At 45.1% G+C, this 21,251-nt stretch overlaps 1 protein-coding gene across 3 annotated transcripts in view; it reads left to right on the top strand.

The window, feature by feature from the left end:
* Positions 1–17,761: 17,761 nt before the first annotated feature.
* Positions 17,762–21,251, top strand: part of ZNF704 (zinc finger protein 704) — an 80,218-nt gene continuing 76,728 nt past the window's right edge. For 2 of the 3 annotated variants that reach the window (XM_090137748.1, XM_031590929.2), the window contains exon 1: positions 17,762–18,045. In XM_090137748.1, the coding sequence (XP_089993874.1) occupies positions 17,764–18,045 (282 nt within the window). In that variant the 5' untranslated portion in view covers positions 17,762–17,763. Of the gene's footprint in view, positions 18,046–18,450; positions 18,562–21,251 lie in introns of those variants that run through there. The other variant, XM_090137751.1, reaches the window with a different exon arrangement.

Raw genomic sequence — 21,251 nt, 5'->3', positions numbered from 1 at the left:
AAAGATACAAGCTTGTAGGTTAAAAAGAAGACTTGTAAAAATCAGGAAAATGTGAAAAATTCAGTATCTGAGAGTTTAATAAATTGCTTTTTAGTGAACATTTTTTTATGAACCAAGAAGCTGCAGAATACATAACCTGATACAATCCTTTAATGAAATAACTTGCTGAACATCACCCGATACCTAAAGAATGCATACATGATTCTGTAAAGAGAACTGTATTACACACACGTATTTCTCTTGACAAGAATTAACATGTATATATAGGATATATCTATATATGTGTATATATGTATACACACACATGTATATGTATAAAATCCAATTGCTCTCAGCTATAAAATAGCTATATTACAATGGCTGGCTTCAGGTTTGAAGACAACTGTGTAAAACTATAAATGTGTCTGGTTTAAATGCTGAGCAATTTGCCCAGATTCCAGCTAACCATGTAGCTATATGCAAACATTTGGGAAAGGAAAGTAGGAGCCGTCTTTGTTCTCCACTCATCTTTGACACTGCTGAAACCAAGCAGGAGTATACTGCAGTGACACCTGGTGTTTAAAATAGAATTATTCCCTGTGAAGTGTGACAGTCAATTTGCTTTTAATTGGATACACTCAAACACTCATAGTTCACCCCGTGTTCCTGTATTGAACTAGAAAATGTTGGAGCTAAAGAATGACTTGACATTACTTTATATAAAAAGCATCTGACAGATTTGTTTCAAAAGCCAAAAATTGCAGGAACATGATCTTTCTTGAATGGCTGTTCTTCCTAACACTTTAGCTGACAAGATACTTTATCACTACTTCTCAGCTGATTATTTCACAAAAGGGATTGACCCTTAATATAACTCACATAACTGGAATTTCCATGCAGCCTTTGTGGAAGGGATGATAGACAAGAACAGAGAACTGCCAGTTCAGACAGAAACTGGGAACTCCACATCTGTTGCAATGCCAGAAAGGGTATCAGAGCCACGACAGTTGCTTCTGAAGTAGTCCTGCTAAAGAGCTCAGTGACCAAAGTTGTTGAGACCTGTGCATTTAGAGATGTGACTGATGTGGAATGCAAATCACATCAACAGGTAAGGTAATTCAGGATTATTAGGATAAAATAAGATCATAGCAATCATTAGGAGCATTATTATCAAGGAATGCCACGAGAGGAAGAAAAGTTAAAGATCTAGCAGCAATGTGTATAGACTGCTTGACAATTTCTATTATGTAAAAGTTTGTGTGACTTGCTTTTAGCCACACATACAAGCTCCACATTTATGTAGTTAATCTTTGAAATCTGGCAAGGACAAAGCCCTCAGGCTAGCATTGTATTTTTCACTTGTCATACAAATTCTGTAAGGGTTTGGCTGAGCTGCAAAAGCCATATTATACTGGGAAATGATGAGGCATGAAGTGTCTACCTTGTACCCCAAGTCAAGCAGCAGAGCACCAAGATTTCTCTAGCACACACTCAAAGGCAAGCACTCCAGCTAGCATTCAGAGCTCTTTTTCCTCTCTTGCCTGCAGCTTATTTCTAGCAGCAAAGGACAGTAGAAAAGTAGTACTGTGATCTTACCGTCAGTGACTTTGTCCTTAACTGCATGATCAGGTTTGTTGGGTTTGTTTGTTTCATTGGGGTATTTTTTTTTTTGTTTTGTTTTGTTTTGTTTTAGTTTTAGGTTGTCTTTGTTTTTCCCATAAAAAACAGATTCAGTGAGTTTGGAGCATAAAAATAGCAAGAAATGGTATGAAGTAGGTGAAGGTAATTGTAAATCCCTCCAAATTTTGTGGCCTAGATACCACCTAAAGGTTTGCTACATGACTAAAAGATGGTAATTGCCTCATGTCTGTGACATGAGGGAACAATGTAAGGAGTGCTAAATGGAAAAGGAGGAAGACAAGGATCCTATCCTTAGTAATCTGAAACTAAAATATTCTTTGGGCAGTTGAGTGGGAAAAGTCTGTTCTCATGGGACATTGCCTAAGGTTTGTTTCCACAGTTTCCAAATCTCAGCTAGGTCTTCTTAGGTTCATATACAGGGCTTTCCAATGGATTTGGTGTCTGGAGAGCCTCCTAGCTCAGCCTGCTTTTCCCACCCGTTGACACACTGTAATGTGCTCTGAGCTGCCCTGGCCTCGGCCAGCACCAAGCTCCACTCAGGAAACTTCCTTGGAGCCAAGCAAGCCTGTGCAGAAGGAGTTAGTGTGTTTCTGGACCAGCACTGTGGTTAGACCACAAATTAGGTAATTACCACACACGAAGGAGATAATGATGTGGTTTTATTTGTTTATGTGTGTGTTTGTGTGTGTCAGTGGGGAGAATCCAGAGAATCATGCATTTGATATCATGTAACATTCCTTTTCAAAGCTTTCCTTATATACCTTTCCATTTTGAATAGCACTGAAAGCCAGACAAGACAAATAATGCAATCTGAAGTGTAGTTAATTCACCTGTTCCTCTATAAGAAAACTTTTCAAAAGAGGAAAAGGAATGAGGATGCCATCATACTATACAGGAGTTTTTGCTACTGCTACACTGATTCATCACATTTTGGGGCAGGTGAGTGAGCAACAGGAATTTTCGTCAGCCAGAATTTCCCTACATCTGCTTGATTTTTATTTATGTACTCATTTATGTTTTCTTAAGTGCACATATACTGGGTGGGGCTGCTAACTTGACTGTTCCTGCTCTTGGCTTGAGAGATCCAGTTTGGTAGATCTGGGGCATGTCAGGCTTGAGGCTCAAGCAAAGAAAGGACTTATATATCAGAAAATCACACAGAATTTGGAAATGTAATCTAGATCTACTGCTGCTTAGAAGCTGCTTGGTTAGCTCTAAAAAGCCCTCCACATGGTCCAGATCTTCAGATGCTCTTCCCAAGTGCACCCTGAAGGTGGTATTTTCCTTGTCACGCTGGTTTCAGGGTCTCCAGGTAGCTCTCCTCATATACTGGATAGGTAGCTTAGATGGCTAACTCACTAACTGCCATGAGTTTAGATGGCTTTAGTGTAGTTTATGTTTACATCACATGCACCTGTGCACCTTTTCATTTAGTAATAGAGCTAGTGAACAACTTCTAGTCCTACCCATATTATTGTGAGCAATATTTGTGCTGCAGGGATGTACCCCTCACACCACCGAGCATAAAAGATAGCACGAGTCCCAGAGATAACTCCGGACCAGCATGACCATGCAAGGAGACTGCTATGTCTCCTGTCCCAAAGGGGAAGAAGGTGGGTGCTGCAGGGTATAAGAAGCTATTGTTTGTACCTGATAGGATGAAAGAACTAGGAGGGGAGGAGAAAGGAAGGATAACAGAACATGGGGATAATTAATTCTTATTTCTAAGATTCCAGAGCTGAATCCATGATTAAAACTTCAGTCTCGCTGTGTTCTGGCAGATAGGGCAGCAAGCACTCCTCACATCTCTGAGTTCTGGGTGTTTGGGTATGAAGTGCAGAACACTGACTTCAGTATTCAATAGCCCTGGCAAGTGTTAAGAGGAAGACTTTGGCATAAGGTTAAGGAACTCAAAAAGCAGGGAAAGAGAACTGTCGCCAAAATCTGTAAGTTTCACACTCAATTTCTCTTTGAAACTTTGTTTCTACTGCTGTTTATTAAAGCTGCTATTCCTATAACTGGAAAAGCAAAGACAAAAGAGAGGATGAGGCTCTTAACCTTGAACAACATCTTGCATTCCCATCCCTAGGTTTTTGGCAGTACGTTTATAACTGAAGTAAGTATTCACCAAGCTTCCCAAACTTGAATTTGGTTTGGGCAGTAACAGGCTTTTTGGAGATGGTCTTAATCTAGAAAGTGAGAACAGCACTTCAGTGTCTGTTAAAAATAAACAATGTTCTTATTGTTTGTTAAAGTTTGGGGTGGTTTTTTTTGTTGTTGTTGTTGGGTTTTTTGTTTGGCTTCTGTGGTGCTATTTTGAGTTCCAGTACATCTATTGTATGCAGGCTGAAGAGCACACTCTGGTTGTTTACAACAATTTTCCTCGCATTGCTAGGCTTTTCTTCCATGAAGCAAAATTTTATAGCCAAATTTAAAAAAAAACAAGCCACAACATAAATAAACTGAACATGTGTGAAAAGTGTTGGCTCAGTACCCCTCAGATATCATCTCTAGCTCTAACGCCATCACGAGAGCAGGAAACATAACAAACTTCAGGTTGGATTCAAAAGCTTCAGTACCTACTGGCGTTCGATGTTAAAAGATTTATTGTGTTATTTGAGAAAATCTGGAATTGAAAAGATTTATCTAATTTCAGTGTTGCTGGGTAGGCTCTGGTGGTTGGCCAGATTTCACTCTGGCTCTGCTGAGCTCACTGTGGTCACAGCTGCTGCTGCCACTGAGATGACTAAGACTGCTGATTTTAGGGCCAAAGGAGACTGGTTGCAATAGCTAAAACATTGATTTTCTGGTCAAATCTGTGAACTAAGAGTGGATGGAAGTACTTTGTTCCACTGTATTTTCATGTGCTCATGGTCTATCTGGCTCATCTGATGTACACCTGGAACTTGCTGCCTTTTTTTGTTGTTGAACTTTACTGGGAGATTATTAAGCAGCACATTGTCTCATGGTGACAGGGGTCCACCAGAGAAACAAGGGAAAAGTTAAGTAATGGGGAGTGCCCTTGTTACCACATCCTCACCCTCACTGAAGGCTCAGTGGAGCCAGCACAGGTGGAGACAGCACAGCACCAGAGCTTCTCCTCAGCAACGTAATCCACCACACATCTCAAGCACTTCCACTGGCCCAGTGGTCTCCTCATCTGACATCACTTCTGCAAGAAAAATAAGATTTAAGAACCATTATCTGAAGGATAGTAAGGGAAAAAAAAAAAAAAAAAAGTGCAACTGCAGCACTTCTACAGGGTTTCCCAGTTCAACAAAAAAGAACAATGCAGGTGTGGAAGAGAAGAATCTGCCAGGGCTATCAGCACAAGCATCAGTAAGCCAGTTGCTTGTGGTGACAGAACTCCTGTATATCCCACAGGTGGTCTCCAGAGACTGAACAGGGCATATTGTGCAGATATGCACATCTTAAGCTTCTGTTTTCTATCTGTTCCATGACCACAGCTCTAAAAGATGAAGATTTTCATGTGGCTCGCAACTTTCTTACTGGGATGGACACCATTGTCTTTAATGTAAGAGCTGCCCCTCAGGTTGACACACAGGCTTCTTCCAGAGTATTTGCTGGATGCTTGGAAGCCATTGCTGCTGGAATGGCCTCCCATCTGAATCTGAAATGTTGAGGCTGGCCTAAAAATGGTGGAGTAACTCAAATGGCGTTTTGGTAAACAGTGATCAGGAAAGTGGTCTCAGAAAGGAATATCCCTTTCTACTTAGCTGTTAAGAGATGTTAATAACACTAATAACACTGTTCAGTCTTCTGATGAGTTGGTGTAACACTGTGTCCAGAACTGGTCTGAGAATTGGCACTTGTGTATCTTAGGAGTGCAATGAGGAGCTCAGCTGCACTTTGACATTTAACATTAGAAACAATTAGGGTTGCTGCCATTGGGATTTTCCAATTAGAATACGTACGTAAGTTATTTGGAACACAGGCAAGATAAATTCAAAACTCTGTCTGTCCAAGTGTTAGATATACCTGGCCTTGACCTAAAGATGTCTTACTTTAGTTCAAATAGACACTCTTTGGTGCATGCTTATTCATAATAGCTCAGTTACCTCATGAGGTAACTAATACATGCTGTGATTTACATTCCATGTACATTTTCCACTTCCATGCAAAGCTAAAGGAAAAGCTTTGCTTTGAGAGAGGATGAAACTTTCCATGAAGGAACTGCAGCAAATTGCTTGAGGAAGCAACTGGCTTGCAAACCTGACAATATCAAATGGGAAAGAGAAATAGATTCCTCCCCCTCTTTCTTTTTTACTACTAATTCTAAAAAAGAGAAATTCCTAACCACAGTGAGACGCTGATTTTAAAAGTCTGTCACTGAATCATTTTCCAATGTTTTCAGCTGTAAGAGCTGCTTAACTAGCAGTGACATAGCAAAAGAATTTTATTTCTCCAGGTACTTAACACTTGGGGTCGTCAAAGAATACAGTAAAACCGAGACTAATTTGCTGTGAATGCTGGTGCACTAGACCATGAGGTTGTGTGTCAGTAGAAAGCTCCATGTGACGTGCAGATTATAGGCTATTTTTTATTGTCAAACTCAATCCTTCATTTAAATGAATACGTTGTCAGAACCCTAATTATTTCTGTTAGAAACGCTGCAGCTTTTTAAGAAAGGGGCATAAAAATCCTTCTCTGTAAATTCTTGATCATTGCATTACAATTCTGAGCCATTTATGAAATATTCCATCATTTAATTTACAGCTTGTTTCTCTCCATGTGGGCTCTGATTACAGAATCATCAATCATTATACAGTATTAGCCCCATGATGAACCAAGTGCTATTTTTTTTTTTTCCACTTTCCCCAAAATAATGCCATTAGTTTCTTCCTCATTATCTCCTTTTCCTTCTAATTGCTGACAGGCAAATGGAAAACCTTTTACTCAATCATCTTACTCTTCCTCAATAGTGAGAATTTCAGGCAGACTCTGTAACAATTCTTCTGCCTTCATCTAGTGCTATCAAGTTGCACTGACAGGTTTTTCAATTTGGCATTATTAGTAAAATGTTTTGTGCCTCATCCCTGTTTGTAGCTCTGTATGGAGTGAAATCAACAGAATAATTTCAACAAGTCCAGCCCTTTGGTGCATGTCTAGAATTGTAGAATCATAGAATGGCTTGGGCTGGAAGGGATCTCAAGGATCATGAAGCTCCAACCCCCCTGCCATGGGCAGGCCACCGACCTCCATATCTAATACTGGACCAGGCTGCCCAGCTGTTCTTCAGGAACAGTATAGGCTTTGGGAATGTAGGTAAAGATAGGAAGTAGATCTACAAACATTTGCCTCAAAGAAGGCTCTGAAATGCCATGAATAAATTATATCCTTTGCCCTGTATTGACTGGGAGTAAAGCAGCCAAATCCTGAACAATTTCCCTCTAGAAAACTATGAACACTTATTTATTATTATGTTTTTTTCTCAGCATTACTTAATAACTTCTACTTCTCTTGCTCCTATTTTTTTTGGTGGATCTAGGTTTTCTGTTAACTAAGAGCTCTGAACACTTCTGCTTCTAGTTTTTGAGCAAGTTATTTCAGTACACTTTGTTAGTTTAATATAGAATTCACTGTGCTCATTCATTTTCTGAATCCAGACCCATCTTTGGAGATTGCTGTTCTCCTGGAGCAATCAAAAGAGAAGCCAACAGTTCCACCTGGCAGTAACACAAGGCTTTAGGGATCTGCTTGTTTACAGAGATCTTAGTATTTTTGAAAGGTTTACAATTTTCTCTCTAAGACTTTGAGATAAAATAATACACCTTGTCTTAGGGAATTCTGGGAAGGAGAAAGATGCTGATCACCTTTCTTAGAGAAAATTTAATTTTTTTCTTGCCAGGATCCTGTTTTATTATGGAGATTTGTGTTCAATGGTTGACAGAACTCGTGTGATAAACCTAAATACAAGATATTGTGAAGCCACATGGCATTTCTTACTAGCAGAAATGAAAATAAACCTGAAATTGCAAATATTCCCTCTTTGAAAATGCATTGTTCCTGGTTCTACATCTCTAGCTTTCTTCAATTTTCTAGATCTCTTCAATGGAAATAAATGGGCAACATAAAGCCTTCTTTCCACAAGGAAAACTGTCCTCATAAAGTAGATGGTAAGAGTGGTGCCCTGCTCGCTGGAGAAAGGGAAATGCGCAAATGCAAAATACATAGACCTGCACCATTGCTACCCACTAGAAAACCTTACGTGTAGAGTCACAGCTCAATGCACATAAACTATTTTGCAATGAATAGTTTAAAGCTGGGATGAGTTTACCAGTCACTGCTTTATTTTTAAATGCAAGCCATCCAGAACCATTGAGCTCTAACTACAGACCAGCACTTCAAGTATCTTCATTTCAGAAAAGAAAAACATTTTAGAACTGGGGACAAGGAGGGCTTTAAAACCCAAATGTTCCAATGGCCAGGAGCCTCCAGAGAACATCAGAGACTAGAGCTATAAACAAAAGCTGCTGGAAGTGGCAGCATGTGCTGTTATTCATACCCATGACTGTAACTGGAAAATTAGAAATTATGGATGCTCTGTTTATAGATTTCACTGAATGTACTTTGTGATTACATCATCACAAATTCCCATCTACTTCAGTTATCTCCTTCAGTTATCCCTCTGAGTAGCTCAGAAAATGTTGAGCTACATGTCAGGGGTAAGCAGAAACTTATTTTTTTATGTTGCGGCAGGAATGAGAGAAACCCTTACAAAAAACAATAATGAAAAAATGATTTGAAGGGAAATGATCCAAGTTGAGAAAGCATTCTTGTCACGAATACATCAGTCAGACTTAACAGCTCGCTGATATCTGTAAGTGTTGCCTGCTAAAAGCTGAAGAGGTTAATAGAAAAATTGGTTTGAAAAACTAAATGGTGTGGCTGATTTGATACCTCCTAAGCACTGAAATCAAATGGGAGATACAGCTACAACAGGGCACGTAACTGGGATCTCCCTCCTTTTAAAACCACTTGCCTCTTCCTGTTCAATCAAAGAACAACTTCTGCCAGTCATTCCTTGAGAAAGAAAGTTCAATTTGCTTCTACCCAGAAGAGGGAGGTAACATACAGATATTTGCAATGTATTCGCCTACAAGAAAATCAAAGAGGTAAAGGAAAGCTGCATTCAAGGATTAAACACATGAACAAATGTGTTTATGTATCTCAAAGAAGCAACATATGAAGAAAGACTTTTGAATTAAAATATTTTTGAAAGGGATGGAGAATCAAGCAGCAATGAAAAGCAGAACTACCAAGGTATTATCCATTCAAAGGCAAGAACATGCATGAAAATGACTACTAAATCCATTGTCACAAATGTCTTTGAGATCAGTGAAGCGAAGATATTTAGTGAGTTGGCATTGCTCAAAACCTACTAATCTCCATGAACAGACTGAGATTCAAAGCAGACCAGAGAGCAACCCTTTGTTAATCATAATAAAGAATTTGCTGTATTCAAATGAAGTTACAGCAAAGTGGATGCGTGCCAGTGCAGCACCAGTGTTCCAAGAGAAAGGCAAGCTAGGAAATTATAGACCCTTCATCTCAATGCCTGCAATTTGCAAAATAAAGAATACAACAGAGGAGTAAGTTTGCAAAATGCATGTGCAAACGCAGTATCATTCTCTGTAATCTAGTTGCAGAAAACTAGTAGGGATAGATGGTGCTGGTTAACTAATCTTTTTAAAACAACTGTGCAACGCTTTTGTTATTAAACTTAAAGTACTCAAATAGTAATTCATATGGCACCTAATGCTCTGTGGTAAAGGAGGTTAATTCTCTGCCAAAAGCAAAGTATCTTTTTCTGCAAAATGAACTTTCTGCAAGATGAACTTTCTGATACTGTAAAAAAGAGGTAATCTAGATCCCAAACATTAAAGTCTGGGTTTGCAGCCAACCAAATTTCCGAGCAGAAAGGGCAGTATGACTACAGACAGAATAAAAATGATCCAAATATTTTATCAGAAGCTGTATCCAGACATCTTCAGGATACTTAACTATGTCATGAATAATTACTTGCGGCCTCTCATCGAGGGGTATGATGCCCATTTGGTCACCTACTTCTCCTCCGTTCCGGTAAACTTTATCAAAGAGTTGTGTTCAAGGAAAAAATATAGGAGAAAATAAACATTAGAAACAAATTTTTTTGTTTCATCAGCTCTGCTTTCCCTCAGTGCCTTACAGCTACTCTCTTTCCAACTGCTTGATCCCTCTTAGCCTCCTGCTCCTCTTTTGCTGTCCTTCCTCTGTGACTATAGACAGACATCTTTCCTTTTTGTGTCCTCCATCTCTACATTGTGTTTTATTCTTTTTTTTCTGCTTTGAGATTGTTTATCTAAGTAACGTGTTCCAAATGATTAACTCAGCCAAAGCAGTAGATGCTTCATTAAGTTGTAGCTCAAGAAAGACTCATTATCTCTCTATCTACATCAGACTTGTTTCCACTTTCTGACCCACCAGGGGCGGGTGGCCTGCGGGGCTTCCTCCAGCCCAGCCTCCCTCTGTGCCTCCCACAGCACAGCCTGCAGCACCAGCTCATTCAAATTCTAAAAAAAAAAAAAAAAAAAAAAGTTTATACACAAATAAGTTTGTTCTGTAAACACTGAAAAAGAACCCTTTGTATCTATAACACTTTCCGTACCCGCAAGGTTTCCTTCTTGCCCACACAAATCACTCATTACAATGCAACACACCGCTACCAAAGGAAGCCAGCAAAGCAGGATCCTTCTGTTGCTTCTAAACAGAATGTTGCACTTGAAAAAATAATCAGAAAAACTCTACAAAAATGCTTCAGAATTCAATGTTTTCATTGTATGAGATCGACCCTCCCAGGACTAAGCCAAAGCCCCCAGCAACCAGAGAAATCAGTGGGACGCAGCACGGCTGTGTTGGGCTGCAGCACTGCGGGAGCTGAACTTGTCACAGCTGTGGCCGTGCCGTGCCCTCAGGAAGTGTATTCCCCCCAGACCCACAGCGTGTTCCATGTTTTGTGCTTACACGTGTGCTATGTCTGCAAAACACCTCACTACGAGCATACGAACTGCCCCAATCTAAAGGAGATCATAAGCTGAGGTTCCCAGCTTTAGCTTGAAAATCACAAGACATGTGCGAGCTGAGTTTTGGTCATTGTTTGTATTTGCTGACTGCAGAACTGTCTGCTTATATCGACTTTCCAAACTTTTTTGTTGTTGGTTTTTTTTTTGTTTGTTTTCTCGCAGAGAAGGGTTACAAAGGTTCTATTTGGGTGGTTTACTGAAGGAAGCTCAAAGTCTTACACAACCCTGGCTTCATTAACTGGGGCTTTCAGATGTTTATTTATAACCAATTATAAAACCGACTCCGGCCAACAACTGAGCAGCGGTTCGCCGAGGCGCGGTGCGCTGGGGCCACGGCACAGCTCGGCCCGGCTCGGGCCGCGCCGCCGCCATCGCGTAGGAAATGCGCAGATAGATCGCGGGGGCCTGCACCGAGGGGAGGGGGGTAGGGCGGGCACAGCCGCCTCCGAGGGAGCCCAGGGCTCGGCTCCAAGGCGGGCACACCCGCTCCGGGTGCCCGGCCGCCGCCTGTGCCCGCGGCAGGGCTCTGCCCGGCAGCCGCCGCCATCCCGCGGCGCCGCCGCCTGCCCTCAGCGCGTCCCACACAGCGCGCGCGGCGGGCGGGAATGGCGGAGCGCGCTGACAGGGCCGCACAAGTTGACGGGCCGCGCTCTGCCGGCGGGAGGAGGAATCTGAGGCAAAAGCCGAACAGGATCGCGGGCGGGAGCATGGATCGAGGGCTGCGGGGGCTCGCCGGGCCGTCAGGCGGCGGGGAGGGGGCACGCGTGGGAAGGGCTGCGCCTCGGCGCGGTGCGTGCGGCGGTGGGGGGCTGCGGGCTGGTTGCCGGGCGAGGCGGCTGCGTCCGCGCCTTGCAGCCCCGTGAGGGGGGGTGGGTGGGTTTTGAATGGAGGAGAGAGGCAGGGAAATCCAAAGCCAAAAATCTGGAGTGCAGAGTGTTCATCTTCAAAATTAAACGTCGATGTAAATAAAACTGTACTATCTTAAGATAGTAAGCGATGTGATCAAAATAAAAGTGTGTCTGTTGCTTAATGTATAGGGTGGAGTATTTTTATTGGTGACATATAATAATAATAATAATATACTTTCTGTGGTTCCACCAGATTCTCTGTGGAGTTTCCATGTAAAAAGTGAGTCTCTAAGTTCTGCTTTGTGCTGTCTGTAATATTTTAGGTTGGATATCAGGAAAAACTTCTTTATGGAAGGGGTTGTTAAGCACTTGGAATAGGCTCCCCAGGGAGATGGTTGAGTCACCATCCCTGGATGTGTTTAAAAACCATTTGGATGTGGTGCTCAGGGACATGATTTAGCAGAGGGTTGTTAGAGTTATGGTAGTATGGTTAGGTTGTGGCTGGTCTTGATGATCTTGAAGATCTTTTCCAACCTGAGCAATTCTATGATTCTAGTCGTGTTTTCATGAGTGCTCAATCTCATTTGTTCGTTCTGAAAGGAGCAGCTAGTTATTTTCTTTGTAATTGCTACCTCTGCAAATTCAGCCTTGACTGAGGATCAAGCTGACTTCTTCAACGCTTCATTGAGAAAGAGGAAGTTGACGTCCCGATCTTGCAAGTTTTAACATATGTTTAATTTAACATACATGGGAAGTTCCACGTAGGTTACGACGACGACAACACTTATTTAAAATAACATTTGAATATTACCGTCTTTCTTTTTCTATACGCATCCTTTATATTCTGGTGCAGTTTTAGAGATCATCATTCACACGTTGCTGTTGTGCTTGGGTGAGCACAAACCACTTTAAACTCCCCCAGAAGATTTTTGTGTAAAATATATATCCGGATAGAGACATTTCTTTCTTGTATGTCACAGACATTTGCATGCGAGGCCTATGTTTCTATTCTCATTGTGGATAGGTTTTTTGGTTTTGTTTTGTTTTTGACCTGTGCTGCTTTTGTTAAGAAAAAGTATTTTCTTCATTTTATTTTTTTCCTTTCCTTTGATGGTCTCTCTGGACTAGTTAAGAAGGAAAACGTTAGTCTTATTATTTCTTTTTCAGCTTGGTGGCTGCCCTGTTTTGTTGTTGTTGTTGTTGTTTTCCTGGGAAATAAAGCCTTTTGAGAGATATAAAAGTGTAAGTTTTGTGAAATTACTTGTTGGAATAGTTAATTGCAAAAACATTGATAAGGGGGTTTAATGAAGCCATACCTTTCTCATCAATATTTATTCCCTCACAGACCAAGAATGGAACATCCAGAATTCCTTTCCATTCCAGTAAGATTATTCAGAACTCATAAATGTTTCAGAGCAGTAACTGAGACAAGCGATGTTTAATAGCTGATGAATTTTGCTGCTTCATTCCAATGCATGGCTGGCATTGGAACCTCCTTCAAGCAAAAAGCATAGCCCTGTCTGCAGGGTGGAATTTTACTGCACAACAGCCAGACATAGAAGTGACCTTGTGCTCCCCGCTCAATTGATGATTGGGGCAGAGGGATGTCACAGAAGCGATGATTGTGCTCATTGAAAAGGGGGTCAGAAGGTTGCCACCTCTCCTTTCAAGCAGCATCTGGTAGAAAATTTTCTGCCTAATATTGTCAATCATTCCCTTGTTCTTGAAGGTGCCTGACTGTCCTCCCAGCTGGAGTGAGAACTTCAGTGATCACTATAAAGCAAAACAAATGCAAAGTTTAGAAAGGGGGTGTGGAGAAGGCAGGTTCCCAAAGAAAGAAGTTGGCAGGGTCTCAAATGCCTGGGATTATGAGAGAAGTGGAACGCACGTGATTAGTGCACGTGCTGGTCTGAATACTAAGGCTCAAACAAATAGATTTGTTGCACACTGAAAAATGAGAAGTAAGTGACTACTTGAGCAGGTTGTGTTTTGAAAAATGTGATTAAGTGAGCAGAAAATTGAGGGCTTCTTAGCACCAATTGGTGCTAGGCTTTTTTAAAGGCAAGGGAGTGAAGCATAGCATTAGTCTGGGGAGGAGGTGGGAGCAGAGGGGATCTTGCCTCTAGTGATGAGAAAAAGGTGGCATTCATGAACAGAATAGACCTCTCTGAATAGACCAAAGAAAATAAGCCAAGAAATGCATTCTGTTTGGGGGGGAAGGGGGGAAGAAGAAGAAATCAGAATGCCAAGGTGAGAATTACAGGCGGTGCAGCAAAATACACTGTGGAATGTCTGCACGCTGCTGCTGTCAGCCCTGCTCAAGCACACCCTTACCAGTGCCTGTGTGCAGCACACGAGTAGTGCTTGGTGCTGCTGGCAGCTTGCACTGCTGACTGCTGGCCCTGATGGAAACGGGTCTGGGACCAGCAGATGAGGTGGTCACAGAACAGTGCTTTCCTGAAGCCTTGAGGAAGAACTTGTGGTTTTCCAAGCAGAATAGACTCCCCAGCTTTGTGTCAGGCAAGCTTTGCTTGCAGTCACGATCAAAGTATAAAGTAGCAAAAGCTGAATAAAGCAAAATGTTAAATATTTTAGTGAATAAAAAGAATACTTAGGTAAAAGGTGGACTCTATAAAATGTATGTTAAAAGTATATATAATAAGAAAACTCCACCAGACTTTGATCAGTATAGACTAGTTGTGTCGGTGCCAGGGAAAATCAGAATTTTCCTGTGGCAAGTGCACAGGGCTGCCCATGGATCTACTGGAAGAAATTAAATGACTATTATTCAATACAGCCTGAAAGCTGACACTAATTGACTTCTGCACATAATTCTACAATAACTTCTGGAGGGAGGATACCTGTTGATGGAATTGTTTTTCATGGCTTTCTGTGGTGAGATACTCACTACTTTTGGAAATATGAAGTGATTGTTAAGATTTGAGGGGCAGTAGCATCTGAAACATTTCTTCTGTGTTGGAAAGCTGTATACATGAAGGAAGTGTCAATGTGCACATTAACTTTTAATAAGTTTGGAAATCACTGACATGTAAACAGTTACTGCTACAGCCAGAGCCTGTCGTTTTGTTAGAGGCATATTATGCTGTAGTCCAGTCAGCAGATTACTGTTTAGTTAAGTGTTGCCATATTATCCCGTGTATCACAAGGATTTTACTAGGTGGCAGGATGTGGCTATGGGCCAGAATTGTTCAGCAGTTCATCCCAAGAGTGCTAAAACAGAGTCTGAGGGGGAAAAAATGTAATGGGCAATAGCGGATTATGGTTTGTGTTTGCCTCTTTCCTGTCTGTGAATGTAGCAGAGTAAAGATACTGCAGAGTCCCATATCTGGGGCTCCCTAACTGTCCTTTGAAAAACTTTCTTCAGAAGTTAACTCCTGTGGGAAGTGCTGAAAGGGCAATTCAGGTTCAGCTTCAGTTCTATTCATGCTGCAAGTCAGACAAACTGGAAGAAATTGAACATTTCAGTCATTTCTATCTTTTGTATCAAGTACTGTGAGAGAAGTTATTCTTACCACGGCTCCAACCTGGCACGCCTGGGAAGTGCTAGAAGTCTTTTAACTGATCTGTTACAGAGTTGTCAACACCGGCTTCTTGTCTCGTGTGCTAACCCAGCAGGAGTAAAAAGCATTAGCAGCTCAGCTGACTGATCAAAAGTCAGTGTTCTTTGAGCCCCTTCTTGGGATTGCCCTGCCTATCTGCCCAGTGAACTCTGGACTTCCTTTTCCCTCCTGATCCCTGAAGTATTTTGCCTCCTCTTCCCCCACGGGGATTTGGTGTCACTCTTCTCCATTACCCTGCCCAGTGTTTCCAGGGTTTGTCTGCACTCCTGATGTACCTTGAGAGAGCTGCAGAACCATTGCCTGTGGAGTCCTGGGAGGAAGAGGCGGTGTGCTGGAGGATGGAGAACCTCTGCAAAAGAACAACCACCTCTGGCAGGCAGGAGGCAGGCCTGGTCTTTCCTGTGTGTCCCTAAGGACTTTTCTTCCTTCTGCCACTATGCTCCCAAAGCAGAACCTGGTTAGTAACTGCAGAAAGAACTGTTGCAGAACAGACAACTGAAAGGCTGATTGTTAGTTAACAATCCTTTGTGCTCATCCACTAAAACATCTCAGCGAGAGGCATCAGGTCAGCTGTGCCTTGGAGGTAAGCTGACCAGAGGTCTGAGTGCAAAGTGCGCATACAGGCTGACCTGTGACGTTTCACTGAAGTTAACAGAGATGTTTGTGCAAGCCTGGCTGTATAATCACCGCTTTTTACATGAGATTCTATGGGTTCTGTGCTATTACTTGGGGTGTTCCTGCTAGCACGTCATCCAATTTTGTGATAATGCATTCGGTTTATCTACCATCTCTTATTTTTATTCTGCTTTTGCTACAATTAAAAGATACAAACCTTGGAAAAACTCAGTGAAGTCTTTCAGGATCCACCCTAGTACATTCCAGGTAGGAACAAGACCTTCAGTAACACAGTCATAGTTTAGATAACCGAACACAGGCCACTGCAGAAGGATCGCAATTGGATCATGGTGCTATTCAAATGATTTGAGGATCTCTGAAATACTTTGAATACTGTGAGGTAATGGAATGATTCTATCTCTAGAGACCTATGCCTTTGAGGTACAAGCATGAAAGCACTGAGATTGCCATTTAAAATCGTGATGGAATCTACAATTTAAGGCAAACCTTTAGCATCATTTTCATTGTATCTTCAACACAGAAATAAAGCTCTGAAGTGTTGGCCCTGTGGTTTTTTTTTCTCCACAATTCTGTCCTTCCATCGTTACCCTCATAAAACCAGGACGGACCCTTTCAGCAGGTGCCACGTCTGCTGCGACAGCTGCAGCCACATGTGAAGCTTTGGGAGGATGGATTGCCACTGGGGCAGGTGGCAGCACACCAGAGCTGTGTGCTGTTCTGCAACAAGGTGTGCTGAGCCGGCACAGTGCAGCCAATACAGTTTGAAAGCTCAGAAGTGCCACTTTGCAACATGTGGGAAAATGCTATGGGAAAACCAGGTACAGTAGGATTTGCTAGTGAATCTGTTACAGATCTTGTCCAGAAATACGTGGTCTCTGGAAACCTGGGAAAGAGGCTGTTTTGTGGAGCCAAGTGGAGAAAATTGAAACAACTTCCTTAGTTAGACAGGAAAAGCGTTTTCATTATTTCTCTAAGAATGGTAACTGTATTATCTATAATTTCCTGCCTGGAAAGCACTGTGTGTTGTATTCCAAAGTGAATAAAAATCACTTGTGTTAATTTGTCACTGTCGAAAGTAGACGAGGAGGCTGGGTTCCATGCTGGTACATTATTTGTGCATGTGGCACGTGAATGTTTCTGTACAGCAAAATGCATGTGGGGACGGGTACTAAACGGGTAGATGGAGAGAATATATGTATGTAGATATATGTGGCTCAGAAATAGCAAGTAAATAAAGACTCAAAACTTAGTCCAAGAGGAAATGGTGAGGAAAAGAACGAAACGATTCTAATTGTAATTTAATAGGATACGTCAGTAAGTGGTAGAGAGCTCATAGGAAATGTCAGTAGTTACGGCAATGTCACGAAACTCTCCGTTTTGAAACATTTCTTTTTAAAGTCTCTTTCGCGTCCCAAGGTTCAGTTCCTGCATTTCAGACGCGCTCGGGGAGAGGTGCGCTCCCGTCACCGCTGCCCAGGCCCGAGCCGCCCCAGCCCCGTCCCACACACCGAGTGCCGCGCTCCCCCCGGCTGCGGGCGGTGCCGGGGCCGGGCCGGGCCGCAGCAGGTGGGCGGCGGGCGGCTGCGGCGCCACGGACGGGAACCCGCCCGCGGCTCCGGGCAGCGCGGCCCCGCGGACGGCGGGAATCCAGTCCGGGTTTTGGTGCCGAGGACCGGCGGCGGCGAGGAAGGGCCGGCGGGAGCGGAGCCCGCACCGCGCCCGACAGCCGGGCCGGGCCGGGCCGGGCAGGGCAGGGCAGGGCGGCGGGCGGGAGCAGGTGGGCGAGCTGCGGGGCGGCCGCGCCGGCTCCGGGCCCGCCTCGCCGCGCCCCGGGCCCCCATGGCCGCGGCGCGCCCGCCGCACACACCCACCGCCGCCCCCCGGTGAGCGCCGCCGCCGCCGCCCCTTCGGCTCTGCGCTGCCGCTGCGCGCCCGCGGCGGGGCCGCCGCCCGCAGCCTGCGCTAAGCGGGCCGGGCCGGGCCGGGCGGGGCACGATGCAGGCGCGGCGCCTGGCCAAGCGCTCCAGCATGGGCAGCCGGCGGCTGAGCGCGGGGCCGGCGGCCGCGCAGGCGGACGGGGCTCGGCCCCCCAAGCCCGAGAGCGCCTGGAGGCCGCCCCGGCGGGAGGGCTCGGCCGCCGCGGTGGAGGAGGAGGACGAAGACGAGGACGTGGTGGTAGAGGTGGAAGAAGAGGAGGAGGAGGAGGAGGGCGGCTTGGGGAGCCCCCCACCGGCGCTGAGCGCCCACGGCAAGGGCCCCCTCCGGGCGAGCCTCAAGGTGCGTCCGGGCGGGCCGGGCCGGAGTGCGCGCTCCCCGCTGCCGGCCGGCGGGCGGGAAGGCGGTGGGAGGCGGCGGCGGCCGCGGGGCGGGCAGGGCCCGTGCCCCGGGGCGGGATGCGGCGGGAGCGGCCCCTCCGCCCGCGCCCCGCGCTCAACAAGTCCCGCACAAAGCGGCGGCGGTGCGCGGGCTCCCGGAGCGGGGCCGGAAGGGCAACGGGGTGCGGGCGTCCCTGGGAGGGAACGCGGCGGGAGGGCGGCGGCGGCGGAGGGGGCCGAGCCCGGCCGTGTGCCGTGCTGCTCCCGGCAGAGGGCCGCCGCCGCGTGTGGCTGCCCGGTGTGCGGCGCTGGGGGTCGGGGCCGGCTGGGACTTCGGGAGGGGGGTGGCGAAAAGTTGGGGCGGGCCGGAGGGCAGCGCGGGCCCCGTTCACAGCCGGTCCGGGTGTACGCGGTCGGGTTGTACGGGGAGCGCCCTGCTGAACACCCGCACGCTGGGATCCTGCGGGCTTGGGCTCAGGTATTTTCTTAGGAGTGCTTTGCTGTGGGTGGTTTTCTCTTGGGATTACGCAGGTAGGACAGTTAGGTCCGCGTGCCGGTCTGTAGAGGGTTCACGTGGTAGGCATGCAGGGAGGATCACAAATAATTGTGCTTGAGAGTTGAAGCTGTATCCATCTGGATTTTTAGTTGTTTTTAAAATTCTCTATAGCGAGTCTTACTTACCAGGAGGGGAGGAGCGACAGAGTGGCTGTGCCGTATTGCCCTGTGGTCTTCCCTGTACTCCCAGGAGAAGCACACCTAAGGAGAGAAGCAGCAGCTGCCACACGGTCCTAGCAGGATTGATACAGCCAGGCGCAGTGACTGCCCGGTTTCCATGAGCCAGGGCCACACAGTGATGGGTGTGAGCCCGGCCCCTGGGCTGCTCAGTGCTGAGGAGCCCTCAGCGCTTTGCTTGGTGGCCGAGCATGACGGCATGCACACGGCAGTGCTGCTGCTTCCCAGGGCTCTCAGCTGCCATGGCACTGAGTGCGGGAAGGGTCTGGGGAGGGCAGCTCGGGCTGGCTGCATGCATCGTTCCCTTTGCCAGTCCACAGCACACTGTTAGTGTCTGTCTGTCAGTATACATTAAGGCAGCTGATATTTGTCTCCCTTACTTCGGTCTGTATGTTCGTACAAGAGCATTATACTTGTGTGTATTTCCTCCCTGGAAAGTTAATCTGCTTCATAGATGAGATCACTGCTGTTGGTACACAAAACAAACTCTGAGGTCCTTGGCAGTGCTTAGTGGCTCCCTAAGTAGGTATGCACCCACTTAGGGCTTTAGAAGAGTATTTCTAACTCTCCTGACCCACTTCATCTTTCAGAACTTATACTTTAAAATACTATAAACTAAGAAAAATACAGTAACAGGTAAAGAAATTAAATTGTCTTTATTTCCATGCATTTCTTTAGAGGTTGATAGGATAGGAGTGCATAAAATTCAGGGTCTTTCAAGTAAGTTTGGAGTGACAGATTAAAAGTCGGAGAAGCAGACCAAAAGTGAATGCAGGGAACTGATCATGGGACTGGGAGAGGATAATGGAGTGGCACAGCGCACCCACAGTTAGTCAGAGTTGGGTTCCTGGCAAATTGAGAGCTGGCATAGAATCACAGAATCATAGAATGGCCAGGTTTGGAAGGGACCTCAAGGATCATGAATCTCCAACCCCCCTGCCACATGCAGGGCCACCAACCTCCTCATTTAATGCTAGACCAGGCTGCCCAGGGCCCGATCCAACCTGGCCTTGAACACTTCCAGAGACAGGGCATCCACAACCTCTCTGGGCAGCCTGTTCCAGCACCTCACCACTCTCTCTGTAAAGAATTTCCCCCTGACATCCAACCTAAATCTCCCCTCCCTCAACTTAAAACAATTTCCCCTTGTCCTGCTGTTATCTACCCTTTCAAAGAGTTGATTCCCCTCCCTTTTGTAGGCTCCCTTTAGGTATTGAAATGCTGCAATGAGGTGACCCCACAGCCTTCTTTTCTCCAGGCTGAACAAGCCCAGCTCCCTCAGCCTGTCTTCATTGGAGAGGTGCTCCAGTCCCCTGATCATCTTTGTGGCCCTCCACTGACCCTCTCCAGCAGCTCCCTGTCTTTTTTGTACTGGGGGCTCCACACAGGGCAAGGGGTATCTGCCTCCTGAGTTGGCCTTCAGAGGTCAGCTTCTAAAGACTGATCTTGGATTTCTGCAATCCTGGAAAGAGACAATAAATGTGAGACAGGGAATAAGGGGAGGGAGAGATTGCTTCTTTGTGTCAACATAGCCACATGGTTACTCAAGGTGAAGAGGCTGGGCACTGGAGAGGGCTCCTTTTTTTCTCCTCTCCTTTTTCCCTGCTGCTCCAGTCTGATGTTGGGAGAGGTGTGAGTATGTTGTACCAGGCCAGTGGTGGCTGGTGGGAGGACAGCCCAGGAAACCTTCTGAGCCTGTAGGGCTGTGTCAAAATAGCCAGGATTGCTGATCCTTCCAGAACCAATTCATTTACGTGGGTCAGAAAACAAGTTAGACCAAGGTGCTGTCTGGACCAGCTCATCTTGTGTGTGAAACTCTATGCAGCCTGCATTTCATGCCTTGGCTGCATCTAGATCTCCAGCCTTTTGAGATTAGATGAGAAAGAAAAGTCTTCCAACTTTGGAAGAAGTTAGTTGCCCCTTATTTACGTGCTTTGTTTTATTTCATTGAATTCTCTCTCACCTTCTTTTCTCTACCGTCTTTCTAAAGCCAGCTGTGAATTCATTGTCATCCTTTAAATCAAACATCCGCGTTTACTCTTTTAACGGATTATAGGCTCACCTCGGGCAGAACAAACCTACTTGTTGCTTGATTAGTCAAGTGCTATTTAATTTAGCTTTCCTGTGTGCATGCCAACGTATCTGAACTGGCAATTTACAAAAAGCAATTTGTCATTAAATAGTGACTTCACTTTGTGGAGGAGAGGTCTCAAAAGCACTTTAGGAGCTTGCATGCTAACCTAAGAATGAACAGTTTTCTCTGGGACTAGTATTGGTAGTAACAGTTACTTCTGTAGAAATATCTGGGTAATATGGAACTCGCATCCTGGCCTGGGAGTGGGCTCCTGCTATGCTAGGCTGCACAGGGCAAGCACAGTGCTGCTCTGCTTGCTGCTGTAGGGTTGAAGAGAGAAAAAATGGGTACTGATAGGCTGT

Source organism: Phasianus colchicus, chromosome 3 (genome assembly GCF_987193195.1).
Source record: "Phasianus colchicus chromosome 3, bPhaCol1.hap1.1, whole genome shotgun sequence".
In the NCBI taxonomy this organism is placed as follows: Eukaryota; Metazoa; Chordata; class Aves; order Galliformes; family Phasianidae; genus Phasianus; species Phasianus colchicus.
The sequence above is the reverse complement of the archived record's forward strand: the minus strand, read 5'-3'. Positions and strand labels throughout refer to the sequence as shown.